General features: G+C 40.4%; 1 protein-coding gene across 2 annotated transcripts in view; it reads right to left on the bottom strand.

The window, feature by feature from the left end:
* Nucleotides 1–1,085: 1,085 nt before the first annotated feature.
* Nucleotides 1,086–13,208, bottom strand: part of RASA3 (RAS p21 protein activator 3) — a 135,113-nt gene continuing 122,990 nt past the window's right edge. For both annotated transcript variants that reach the window (XM_074815213.1, XM_074815214.1), the window contains exons 19-24: nt 11,133–11,239; nt 10,093–10,175; nt 6,413–6,624; nt 5,535–5,638; nt 3,535–3,718; nt 1,086–2,928 (exon numbers count right to left, since the gene is read on the bottom strand). In XM_074815213.1, coding sequence (XP_074671314.1) covers nt 2,853–2,928; nt 3,535–3,718; nt 5,535–5,638; nt 6,413–6,624; nt 10,093–10,175; nt 11,133–11,239 — 766 coding nt within the window. In that variant the 3' untranslated portion in view covers nt 1,086–2,852. The remainder of the gene's footprint in view (nt 2,929–3,534; nt 3,719–5,534; nt 5,639–6,412; nt 6,625–10,092; nt 10,176–11,132; nt 11,240–13,208) is intronic.

Genomic DNA, 13,208 nt, shown 5'->3' with positions numbered 1-13,208 from the left:
ATCGACTTAAGCTAAGACATGTTAGCAGGAGAACAAAATGATTGTATACACTGGAGGAGACTGAGTAGAAAAGAGACAGACCGGGGAATGGCATTACATTTAACTCTACTCTTTTCTTACAAATCATATGTCAGTTTACTACCTTAAAACCTTGTTTGTTTCTAAAACAAGTTTTACAATTCCTCAACAAAAATACACACTTGCGTAATTGTAGTCGAGTTCCCCTTCACCAAGACACAGGAGATGTGTCTGCCACCATCGGTTTGGTTTTCTTTCCTGACTGTGGTCTACCTGTTAAACCACTACTGTCGCTCAGCTAGAGTGTGCCTGCAGAAGCTCTTCTCCAGAAGTTTCTCAGAAACGCACACCTGTGCTTTGGCGACAGAGATGCGCAATACAGCAGTGGGAGTTACCCCGAACACAAGCTAGACTAACACACCTGAATGAACTGGTCAAGAGCTTTCTATCCCAGAGGGGCTGCTGCCCGGCTTTCCTGCAAACACTCCCCAACAGAACCAGTGAGTGCAGCTCGTCACACAACATCTTGGAGCCAAAGCTTAATCCACACGAGTATCCAGAGGGGACTGGTAAGCTCCAGAAGACTGACTTGCACAAACCTCAGCATGCCCAAGGTTTTGCCACAGAACAGGTCCTATTCAGAAGGTGGTAGTTCCGTAGGTCCCTGAGCCCATATGCATGCATGGTACTGTGCTCTCAACTCTTTCCTCCTGTCCTTTCAGCATGGTCTCACCCCTCCCTTGCAGCAGCAGCAGCTGTGTAATAACACAGGGAACCAGTTCAAGATGCTGATCTAGCTGAGCGATAACTGCTTTCTTTGAGAGTAGCTTACGGCTGGCTCAGGTGCCCGATCTGGTTCACTGCAGAGTCCCACGGGTGCAATGCTGACCCAAGGCAAGCGGTGGGGATGGGCAGAGGAGTGAGGATGAGAGTCAGCAGCCCCAGCAAGGGTTGGTTTACACTCACAAGGATCTCCATCCACGGTCCAACTCTGAACAGCAGATGCTGTGCCAACAAGCACACCCATGGCCACAGTGAATCTAAACAGACTCCAAATGTGCACACAATTTTCAGAAATAAAACATTCCTTTTAATTGGCAAGTACAACACACATTACAGATCATTAGTATTTTATAAACCATATTAAGTTACAAATACATGTTAAAAATTGCAGTTCATGGCAGCTAAAAGCTTGGAGTCCAAAATGCATCTCTGCAATGCTTCGTTACTTCCCTTTCCCCAGGCTGCTGGGTGAAGATGAATAAAAGACCATTTATCATCTACTAGGAGGTGGTCTACTACATACTCAAACAAAAAGAAAACCTCATTCCTAAGAGCATCACTAACAAACAGAGGCATTCAAAGTACTTCAGCCATCTTAAATCATGTCAGATGCAATGAGGACACAGTTAAGAATTACTCTGTAACACTTTAAGCAAAGATATAGATATCTTTACATTAAACTGATAGTTCAATGCTTTCTGTTCCAATTCAGCTTAAAACAAGAACACTAGCTTCTACCCCACAGAAGCTTAAGGTCCATCATGCAGGCTTTCATGACATCAAAGCTAGATGTTTGTAAATCAGACCCTTATACAGAGGAAAGTTATGGTGTACAACTAAACAGCATACATAAATATGTATCTTATATTTATCAGATCTTTATTCCCCTCCTTAATGACTTTTGTTGGTATTAGTGAGATACACAGCTCATTCCATTTTCACTACACTCAGAATATTAACAAGTTATGTGTGTTAATACATTAAATATCCTTTAAAAAGTCTCTTTAAAAAAGTATTTAAAAATATTTTTGGAAAAGTAGAAATCTATTTTCCAGAAAAGCAAGTGGTACTAGGATAGCATGGACTCCAGTGCTTAAACATCCTTTCAGAGAAAACCCATCTTGACGGCTTTTGTGCCTGGGATTCAGTGTGTGTCAGCTGCCAGACTCACAGTCTATTCGTCCTTCTCGCTGTGGTGGTAAAAGGTCATCAAAAATCAGCTTACCTTGCCTTTCAGTTGGCAGACTTTCAAAGATTACTATTCACTGGACTGTATAAGAGAGACATGTAGCTTTGACATAAGTTCATTTCTTTCTTACTCATGAGAGTCAGTTTTATTATACCGCTGAGATTGCATCTTCAAAACTAAAGTCTGCTGAATGTGTCTGGAGAAATGACTTTGTATCTCAAAAATATCAAGAGTACCATTCGAATCTGAATTCCTATTAAAAACTGTGCACATTTAGCAAAAATTATGCTGCTGTAAAAACAAAAGGCCTGCTCCTTGGCCTGCTCAGAATACAAGCTACAATGCAAGAGATTACACCAGAGGGTTCTTCTCTGCTTCTTTTCTAAATGCAGGCATTAAAAGTAAAGTGTTACTAAGCTTTTCCTAAGAGAGCACGCAGGGGTGTGGCAATATACGTTTAACAAGAACAAAAAACAGTAACAGCCTTCTAGAAAATGCTGCATATTAGCAGCATGCTTGGTTTCCAAAACATAAGGAATTGCATGGGAGTTGTCAAGATGTAGTCCACACACCTCGATCATTGAACTGATCACTAGATTCCAAGAAACCAAAGCAAGTTTAAAAATACATGACAACAACTGCCTAGAAGGCAGAGTTTTATCATCTGTCAATAACCAGATGAATAAAGTGCATAGCAACTATTATAACAGTTTCTTGAAAAGAGAATATGTTTAGCAAGTCTCAAAGTTTGTACGCTTGACGCTTATCCATACATTTTGCTACATGTGTGGCTTCCCTTTTGTTTTGCTGTTTAGCTTCACTGATCGACCCTTCAGCACTGTCCTGTGATTTCCTTTACACTTCATATGGAATGTGCTGAGATCTCCGACTGCTGCCTGATGTACGTCTGGAAGCTCTTGTCACCAATGGGATGTTCTCTAAAAGAAAAGAAAAAAAGGAAAAAGTACTATACATAGAATTTTCTGTCAGGACATCAAAATGGCAGAACAGGAAGTGAAAAAACAAAACCTTTTCCCTAAGTTTGATTTTCAAAGTTGCAATTGTAATGCTCATACTGCGTCTTACTTGAACTAGAAGAACCGACTGACTGAATGTATCCTCTTTTTTGTCAGTCATGTGCAGAATGCTCCTTTATTTATGTGTACACAAAATACAGTCATGTGGCTGTATGAGCCACTCTTCCCATTTTTAAACCAACTCTCTAAAATAAGCTGGTAAGTACATGTATCTTCTGGTACTTACTGCTCATTCCACAAGCACAGGTTCAAAATTTAAAAAAACCCCAAACCAACAAAACAAACCCCACGCTTATTTTTATGAATGAAACTGCATTAAAAAATAAGCATTTAAATATTCCTTACAGTTCTTTAAAATATTGTGGTATCAGTCCTACATCACAATCCTACTTTGTATGTATTTGCAGGATCTTTTTTGAATATGACTACGGTGAAAGCCAGAACATAAGCAGGGGAAACACTATTTCTCAGGACTGTTCCCCTGTTTGGACAACCCATTATACTCACTGGCTTCCATATTTTGTCTTCTTAAATTTATCCCTCTTATACTGAGCATGCTCCTGCTCTAAAGTTCCAACACCTTCAATAATCAGCTTTAGTGTTTTATATGTTTCCTTAGGGTCATCAATGATGAATGTAGAATATTCTTCCTCTTCAGGTCCATCATACACAGATTTGCTGCCACAGGCCTCTGGGGAAAAAAAAACAAAGTATGAGAATAGTGCCAGATAGGCAGGGGAAAAAAAAGTGAGACAAGCAGACTAAAAATACTCAGTCTAGGGTTCATACAGTTCCTTGGTTTGCTTCCGTATGACCACCACAGAACTGTGGCTGACAGCAACAGCAACAGCAGAAGGAGCAGTTCCCTGTCCTTTTGCTGGGCTGTGGTAGGAACAGAGGCTGTCCCGTGACCGCTCCCTCCTCCTCGTCTTGTAAGGAAACAGCAGCCAGCCTGGCAGCTGCTCCTGGCTTAGTGTGAAGCTGTCCTTTGCTGCACAGGCAATGCTTTCATCTCAGCTACCACTAGCACGGTGCCCATGCACACACTTTGGGAACTCTGACACAAGCCTAACTGCCACTGTGCTGAAGGGTTGGCCCACATGAAGTCAAGAGTTATTTTGTCAGAAGGACAGGGCCCATCCCTAAGCAGCAGCTAAGCAGCACATATGGCACTGCAAAACAGACTGAATTCAAAACAATTACAGGTTGAAGTAGTCACAGAAGCTGTTTTACCACATTACCCCTAAAAGATTCATACAACAAGCATAAGCAGAATAGGTCATGACTACTGCCTGGCTGCCTGCTTAAGGACATGTCCTAAGGAGGGGCAAGTCATACTACCTTCTTATCCTACCAGGGAGCCTTCCTGGCTAAGAGATCAGGACACTGATTACACATGAACATTTGCAACACATTCACCATCTGATCTCCTTCCGCATCATAGCCGAGCGTATTAGAAGGGGAGAGAGAATATTTTACTCTGTCTCTATTTTTCCCTAGCTGTCTAGCTTTACTGCTGCCTCAGTCTCTGCTTTTGAGTTACCTTCCTCTTGCTGCACTGTCTGCACCAGACCTGTGTCCTTTTCCCGGACACTGAAACTTGATGCTGGCTCTGGCAGTGAGGAATCGGAACAGGGGAAAGCTGGGCATTGGTTCAGACAGCTCGGAAGTGGTGGGTATCTTAAGTTTGCAACTGCATGGCGGCCAGCAATGGATTAAAGTGCTTTCCAATCTGTGTGTTTGACACCACTGGCTTATCTCATATTAAAAAATAAAGTCCTATTTAAAGATCAGTGCCACAGTGAAGGCTTCCCTGCCACTCCCTGCGCTAAGTTGGGATTTCAAGTCTGGCACTGTGTATACCGGATACTTTTCTTGGCACGCCTACCAGTACCAACTTCCTCTGCTGTCTCTTCTTTCTTTTATTCTTCATGTCGCATCTCTGCTTCCCTCAGCTCCTGAGGATTCCCTAGTGCAAACTTCACTTTTCAACATTTCATAGATATCCACAGATCATCTTTCGCTGATAATTCTGAAAAAACCTTCCTGAGGAAAGCAGTTGCATCCAGCCTGTTCTTGGGATCTGAATCAGGGAATGTGCACATGACTTCTGGTAACACAAAACCATGTTCCACTGAAACCTCAACTTTGCTGGTGCTTCTTTTCAGGATCAGTAAACTTCTGGTTTACTGCACATTCTGATTCGTCAATTCGGAGCATTCAAGCAATGCTCTGTGCTTACGCTATTTTAGGATGCTGTGGTTAAGACTGTATTTCAAACAACTGTTTATTATGCAAAGAACTTTGTACAGACTGTGAGGCTGCACACTGCACCAAAAATAATTCACACAACTGGCTCAAGACAGCAGAAGGGGAAACAAGTTAAAAAATGACCACTGTGTTCTAGGATGTGATTCGCAAGGCTGGTCTAGCTAGAACATACAATTTTTCACAAGTATTTCTGCCTTGCTAAGTGTATTAAAGATGGAACGATCTTTCATCCTCACCTTGCATTTTCTCCAATTTTGGCATATACAAGTTGAAAAGAGAGTAGATGCGCTCAGTTTCTCTATCTCCATCTATATCCAGTTGTATATTTGCTGGAAGGCCTCTGTAAGCCATCAGGAAGAGAGGAAGAAGTTATATGCTAAACAGTATGTTATGGCACAAAAAGCACTTAACGAGGATGAAAGTAAAATCGAGTACTCATGAAAGCCAACAGATTGTATGTAAAAGAGCTCAAAACTTCCTATTTTTTCCCAAAAGAAAAGGCAGACAAGTTCAAACTTCTTTATGCCTAGATTTATCCAGCATGCTTTCACTCTGACTTGAAAGAGAGGGCTGTATCAGTATCCAGACATTTCGGTGAATTAGTCTTCTATAACCAGATGGAGGAGCCAAAGCACTGAAGTCCCAACCATCCAGGTCTTATATTCTGAGACTATCTACCACTACAGACCTGTTGCTGCTCTCATTTTAGATGAAAATAGTTTCCTACGAACCAGACAGTACCTTTTCATTTAACAGAGAGCATGAGTGGGCCCCTTAGAAACACATCAGTTTAGAATTAAATCTAGAAGCAGGAATTTACAAACAGGATGTTGAAGGGATTTGTGACATTTTTACTAATGACAGATGATCGGAACCAAAGAATCTTATCCCACAGTCAGCTACTGATGTCTTGAACTCTAAAAATTTCATCATTTTGACCAAGATATAAAGATACTGACAGTATCAGAAATGACAATAAAGATGGCCTCTGAAAACACCACAACGGCTGTGCACCTGGCAGATCTTCTTAGTAACTGCATACCTGCAAGTCACACTGCAGAGACGCACCTATCCCTGGCAACAGCTAGACCAACACCATGTTACCAGTCCTTACCCTGTGCAGGGCGTGCAGCCAGGAGTATTATCTGCAGTAGCTTTACAGCAAAGCCAGTGGCCATTAAGATAGGCAGAGGGATGGTAGACTGTGAGACGCTTCTTGTTGCATTGGCTAACTTTGGTGAGGATATCAATCCAGTCCTTGGCCTCTACACAATTATTTGCTTGGATATAGAGGACTCTTCTTTCAGGCTGGATCACCTGGAACATCTGCAAATAAGGAAATAAGCCACAGAATAAACCACCAGAATGAGATGGTGAACATAAGACTGGGCTCAGACTGATGATTTATTCAAGGAAAAACACAGCATACTAAAAGAATGCACCAATAAATACCTTTCAACACAAAACCAAGCAGCAAATGTGCCCTTAAAACAACAAAGACCTTGCACCTGGTACAAGGAGTAAGATACTGTTCCTGTAGGAGATGATTTACAAACAGCTAATATCAACTCGCTGGTTGGGCCTCAACAAGATTTGTTGTCAGCCTCAGGGATGCAACTTCAGCAATGCTGCAGCTCCAAGTTTTGGAAGGCTGACAGAGGGACCCAACGTAGGGCTGAAAGGAAATGTTAGTCAGCAGGGGGCAGAAAAGAGAAAAACCAAAGTTTGGATCCAGCCTTAGTGACAGCTTTGCTTTGATACTGCTTTATCTCCAGTCTTTTTAACATGTATTTCAGCATGATTCTTTGCTTTTAGTAACTTCCACGCTTCTGCACCCAACAATAGCTGCTATTAGAAAATCACAGCAATACATTTTCTCTTTAATCGCCATCAGGTGGTTCAAATAATTACACATTAATTCTGCATTATGGCTTGGGCACTGAAAATCTAAACTAGAGCTCTCCTGGCTGTTCAAAACAGCTTGCAACCTGCACAAATGCAAATGCACAATTGCATTTATTTTGTCCTCTTGAAGGAGCAAGTTTCTGATGCATAGGCTTATTGCTTGATTATACTGATCAAACACCGAAGATCACTAACCTGAGCTTAGTTAACTGCAAATTTTGAAAAGCCAAGTGTCAACCATCTTCATTTCCTCTAGCTTCTGCAAATACTTAATTTTAATAGGGTTTTTTCTCTCTCTCAGGTATTCCTTGCCCCCTCTACTTCATTTGATTATTCAGATCATGAGACATTACACTGCCCTTATGTGGAATATTATTTTCCAAACAGCTGGTTTCTCCGTGCTACTTTAAAAAAAAAAAAACACAAAGAGGCACACCTTAAAAAAACCCACACCAAAAAAAACCCTCAAAACCCCACCAAAATTGAAATTAATTTTTGTCTATTACAAAGACCTGAAGCCTTGGCCTGAATTCTGCACCTAGCTGGTCAGGAGAATGTTGCAGACTGGCACCAGGCAATCTTTTCTTCCCTTGGGACACTTTTAAGTGCACATCCTTCAATGTAGCTTGCAAATATACTTGTTAATTTGTGAATGAACAGGTTTTTTAACTACAATGCCTCTTCTAACAGGAAGGGAAAAGCTCTAACAGTCATTTCCCTGGATTTAGTATCGTTATAGATGTAAGACAATAATTAGACAAGCGCAACACAAAACAGCAGTGTAGGAGCTGCTAGTGTGATCCGTCCAGCACTGCCAAAATACACACCAAAGCGAGAGTCCTCTTAATGATAAAACTTTCCAGGATATAACTGGCAATTTGAGTCTGAGGAATAGGGAAGGAAGGAACAAGGAAGACAGGAGCCTGCAGCTCAACCCTCTGTTAAGACAGAACTACAGGGAAAAGAATTTTAATGTCCTCTGGGATAAATGGAGCCTTCTGCATTACAACAAAGGAACAGATTTAAGGAGTATGGCTTTGTGTAAGGGGATACCAACCTAAGTGAACTAACATATGGCAACTGTTACTGAGAAGCCTGCAACTAGGCCAAGAATTCCAAGTGGCTGCAAGACCTTTACACTACCAAAACCACCAGTTGCTTCTCAAACAACACAGAAGACCTGAACAGTACTTAAAGCCACCCACACACCCCCCAAACTGTGCTTAAGGAAGATGAAGGCTACTGGCTTTACTGCCAGAAAGGCAGATTTATCAGGACTGAGGAAGACATACATGATGCAATTCAGAGTACAGATACGTAGAGAATATTTATAGAAAATGTGGATCTTTAATCACACTTAGCACCCATGATGGAATATCCATTGCAAATACATCTGCTGTGGTGTTTTGAGAATTATGTTCTTGCTGCAGTATTCTACTGATGTATAGCAAGATAAATGGGAATATATTAGCATGGGAAGCTGATAATGGTATTTTCTACTGCTTATGGAAAGACTCTGAACCTTACTTTCCAGAATAGATGTAGTCACCTTCATTTCCTAGGTTAATACTGAATTTAAGCAACCAAAATAGTGCACAGTTTCTGATGTTAAGAATAAAGGGGTATTTTTCCTATAATAAATCTTCACAATAAAGGGATATTTTGGATACATTCTAGCCCAGAAGACTCAGCATAAGTTAAGACTGCTGTCACTGAAGAGTTGATCAGAATTATAGCTCAGTTCCTCTCCACACACAGTAAATTTTACCTCAACTGTGTGGTTACTTTTAGTTCAATCAAGTTATTTTGTGAAGTACAGTTGGCAACAGTTCATCACATTACAGCTGCCTTCTGATAGCTTGAGAATTATTTTGCAGCTTGGTTGCTTTTGCCTATGTAATTAACATGAGTTATGAACACCAGAGCCAGCTACAGTACAATGAAGATGTGCTCTAAAAGTAAGTGAATTGAAACTTATGCCATCTTTTAACAGAGAGATATGCTACCAAAATAATACCTGAAACAGAGAAAATACTGAGTAGTCAAGCATTGTACTTCACTTCAGGTTTGAGCACTGCCCTGCATGGTGTCCACAAGCAGTGTAGATGGCAGGAAAGGCTTCAAGGCAGAAAATCTAAAAGTCACAACCATTTATGTGTATAAAGAAGTCTGTAGTAGATGCACGTCTAGAACTGGAAAACACTGAGCTATTTTTTTGTTTATTTTAAAATAAAACTTTGTAAGGACTGTACTCAGCTTTAGAGGCAGAGGAGTATGAAGAAGGCTCCCAACATCACCTAAACTGATCATGTCTAAGAACTGTTCTTACACAATGGATGGTATGTCTTGCATACAGAAGTTGGCAGTAGTGTTCCATGCATGAGAAATACAGCTGTATTTTATTCCCTAATGTGGCAATCAAAATGCTAAACCATGCTAGCACAGCACAGATGTTGTTTTGGCACATGACCTAACCCAAATATATATGGACTTTCATTAACCAGTAAAGAAACCCTGATAGTCAAGAAAGAAGATGTGATCCTTCACAATTGTAAGCAGCCAGTTTCTTCCCAACAGAGAGGTCTGACAGAAAGGGCAGGGACTTGATCATCTTACCTGTGTCTGACATTATGGAGCCCAGACAGCTGATCAGCAGTGGTCAGTACTGAGTGTGCTGCAGATCACGAAATCCAAAGACTGCTGACTGGGCTGTTAAGAATCTGAATGGGCTGTACTTTTGGAAACTCCTGCTACTATATACAGAACAAGCAGCTGTGGTTGTACGTCTTTCAATAGAAACCCAATCCAGGTTACAAAAGGGAAAAAGGTGATTAGGCTGGTGGATCTAGACCAGCCTAACAAGTGCATTAATGAAGATGACCTACTTACATTTTTCATTTTAAAGGATTCCTCCTCCAGTCTTTCCACTGCCAGAATGTTTTCAATTGGAATGCTACAGAGAGGGTGATCACCTGCGGAACACACACACACACAGATACTGAGCAACTTATTCACAACTCAACTTCACCCTCTGCCCTTAATTTAAGGGGTGATTCAGTTCCTTTGAAAATCCTTTTGACTGCACAAGAAAAAAAAAAAATCTTCCACTCAGCAGGGATTTACTAGCATGGTCCTTAGTGTTACCATAAGTTCATTTCTGTTTTCAGCTGCATTATGTTATGCTAGCAAACCTCTCAGAAACTGACTACTGCAGCAGGATGCAGTATATTTCCTGAGAAGGTAAAAATGAAAGAAATCATTCCTGTCAGCTCAACTGAACTAGGTTGATTGGTGGTGATGTAAGATCTCAAAGTTGAGTGTGAGATGATGACTGCCATGACCTGAACATGTTTCTTTATCTTTCTCACCCCCTATGTATTTATATGATGCAAGGAACTGGTATTTGTTGGGTACTACTGAACAGACAGGAACAATTTGCGAAAAGCAAAATCCCTGATATAAGGCAATATTAGGTGAACGCATTTCTGCAAGTTCAAAGCTTGCAGGCGAATCCCTGCCTACTGCAGCCAGTTGTGTCAATGCTACCAAATTTCTGAGAACAAGCTGAGATGCATCTGAGAATGTTCAATACAAACCCAAATCCTGGTGTAATGTATTTGTATCCTGAGATTTGTTTCCTTGGACAATCTACTAGGTAACTGTGAGACCTAGAGATGATATTGGTAACTGACACTAGACAAATACTATCAAATATTCTGCTAATTTATAGGGTACTGTGCTATCCAAGAACCTTCTCTAACAGTACAGACATACTAAAAAAAGGGGCAAGTACATACAGGCTGACCGACCTGCCAGCACTGTGCAGTTACAGTTACAAGATCTAGATCTCAGTCTTCTGTTCTTACCCAATCCTTATGTTTAATCTTTGCTTTAATGTATCAAAAAAACCACTGGCAAACCTTTGTTACCTTTGCTTTTCTGATAGGTAAACTCATGGTTTGTCAGGCGAAACCATCTCTTCTTGAAGTTTTTCATACCAAATCGTTTTCTTCCTTGTGCTCTCTTGATCATGAACCTAGTAAACAGGACAAGAGTTGTTACAATACACCAGATTTTATATATACATGCATATATATATATATGCATACATATAAAATATGTATTTATGTATATAGATTTATACATATATACATATATACACACATATGTGATGGCACTTGTGAAGCTTTAGGAGGGGACACATAGTGGTTTTTAATTATTGAGGTCTCGTCTTGACAAGGAAAGTCACATTTTGATAGGTTTAATGCATCTGTTAGTTAGGCCTGTCCTTTTTTTCCAGATCTAGATAAGGGGCAAGACAGGCAGCTTGACTTGTAGTCTATATAGGGGCTCTAGTTAGTTAGCTGAACTGTAGTTTGTGCCCTTTCCTGTTACAAATCCAGCTAAATGGTTTCCTACTACAGCAGAAAAAGGGCAGAACACGGTTAGTACTGCTCTGCTAAGCTCGACCTGTTAACTCTACAAGCTTTTTTAATTATATTTTTTTAAAGCTATGAGAAAGCTCAAAAGGTTTAGAGTATGTTTAATAATTAAAAGGCAGGTGTAAGGCCTATGGGACTGTACCCTTACATGCTTTAGTCACTCTCAAGCTCTAGAAACAAAATCAGAATGTTCCACAGCTCCACTTGCAATTGCATATTGATGGTGCAAGTTGGAAACGCTTTTCAATAACATACAAAGAAATCTGACAGCTGAAAGCTAGAACTCCCCCATTCCCCTTTTTTTTTGGCAGAGGAGGGGCATTCATTTAGTGAGTTGTCAGTTTTAATTAATTTCAAACTTGAATTAGCTTACAAGAAACTGTGATGCATCCACCACCTTCCTAACCACCAAATCATCCAAAAGCTTCAAGGTGACTTTGGAAAGCCTAATGACTTCATACTGCTCAGCATCACTTTTGGTGGACAAAAAACATGTATGCGTATGCAGTAGAGAGTTGATAACAGCTACTCTACGCATTACATTAACTATTGTGCCAAATACAGAATTGTATAATGGAATGAGTAAAAACTACTTACAGAGTAGTTTTTATCAAGTAGGAAGGCACTATACAGCACAAAGAGCACACGGAGAGAATAGTGAATGATTTCGTTGAAGATTTTCAACAGTAGAGCTAAAATGCTTAGAACAGCTAACATGTTTCTTGCTTCTGGTATCTTCAGTCAGAAACAACTACATTGCATGCTACTGAACCGCAGGTCTGTTTAAAGCTCAAGCAGAAACCTAAGTCCCTTCAGACTTTAACTGTTTGTAACCAGCTGGGCTGGTTCTTGCTGCCCATTCCAAGTTGTCTGGGTAAAAGCTGACAAGGACTGGATACAGCAACAGATTTTTTTTAAACCAGTTCTAGTTACACACCTCTCATTCTTAAAATGGTCAGACAGTTACTGTCTCGGTCCTTATTCTTGGATTTCTTAAGAAATATTTAATAAAACCATATGATTCAGGTCATCACCAAGCCCACTGGTGGTAGTCTTCATATTTCAAGGTTAAGACAAATTTCAAAGGAAGAGCAGATAACCTTGGGCTGGACAATATGCTCTTCAACTTAGTTTCTCTTCCTTCTCATGCCAACACTTAAAAGGTGACTTAAAACTGCAAACTCCTACAGAGCCTCCCTCTTCGAAAAATGCAAACTCCATACTGCAGAGCTAAGAGCACATTTTTATTAAATTCTTCATAGCTGACATAGCCAAGAGAAGAATGTGCTTTTATTTTCCAGATAGGTGACAAGCATTCAAAGCCACAGAAGTTATAAGGTCAATTTAAAGGATTTCTTTGTTTCTAACATTCACAGAATGTGTGAGAAGTCAGAGCAAATAGTCAGAAGCACAAAGGGGAAAAAAAGTCTAAGATGAATCCCATTTCAGTGCTGGGTGGCTGGAGATACCGTTTCTTCTAATGTTTATGGTAGACCTGAGTTTGGATCTGCCTTAGCCTTTCTTGGAAGCATCAGCATGCGCCTTTCACCTACAAGAGTGGCA

Source organism: Strix aluco, chromosome 2, assembly GCF_031877795.1.
Source record: "Strix aluco isolate bStrAlu1 chromosome 2, bStrAlu1.hap1, whole genome shotgun sequence".
In the NCBI taxonomy this organism is placed as follows: domain Eukaryota; kingdom Metazoa; phylum Chordata; class Aves; order Strigiformes; family Strigidae; genus Strix; species Strix aluco.
This window is presented reverse-complemented; position numbering and strand designations above follow the sequence as displayed.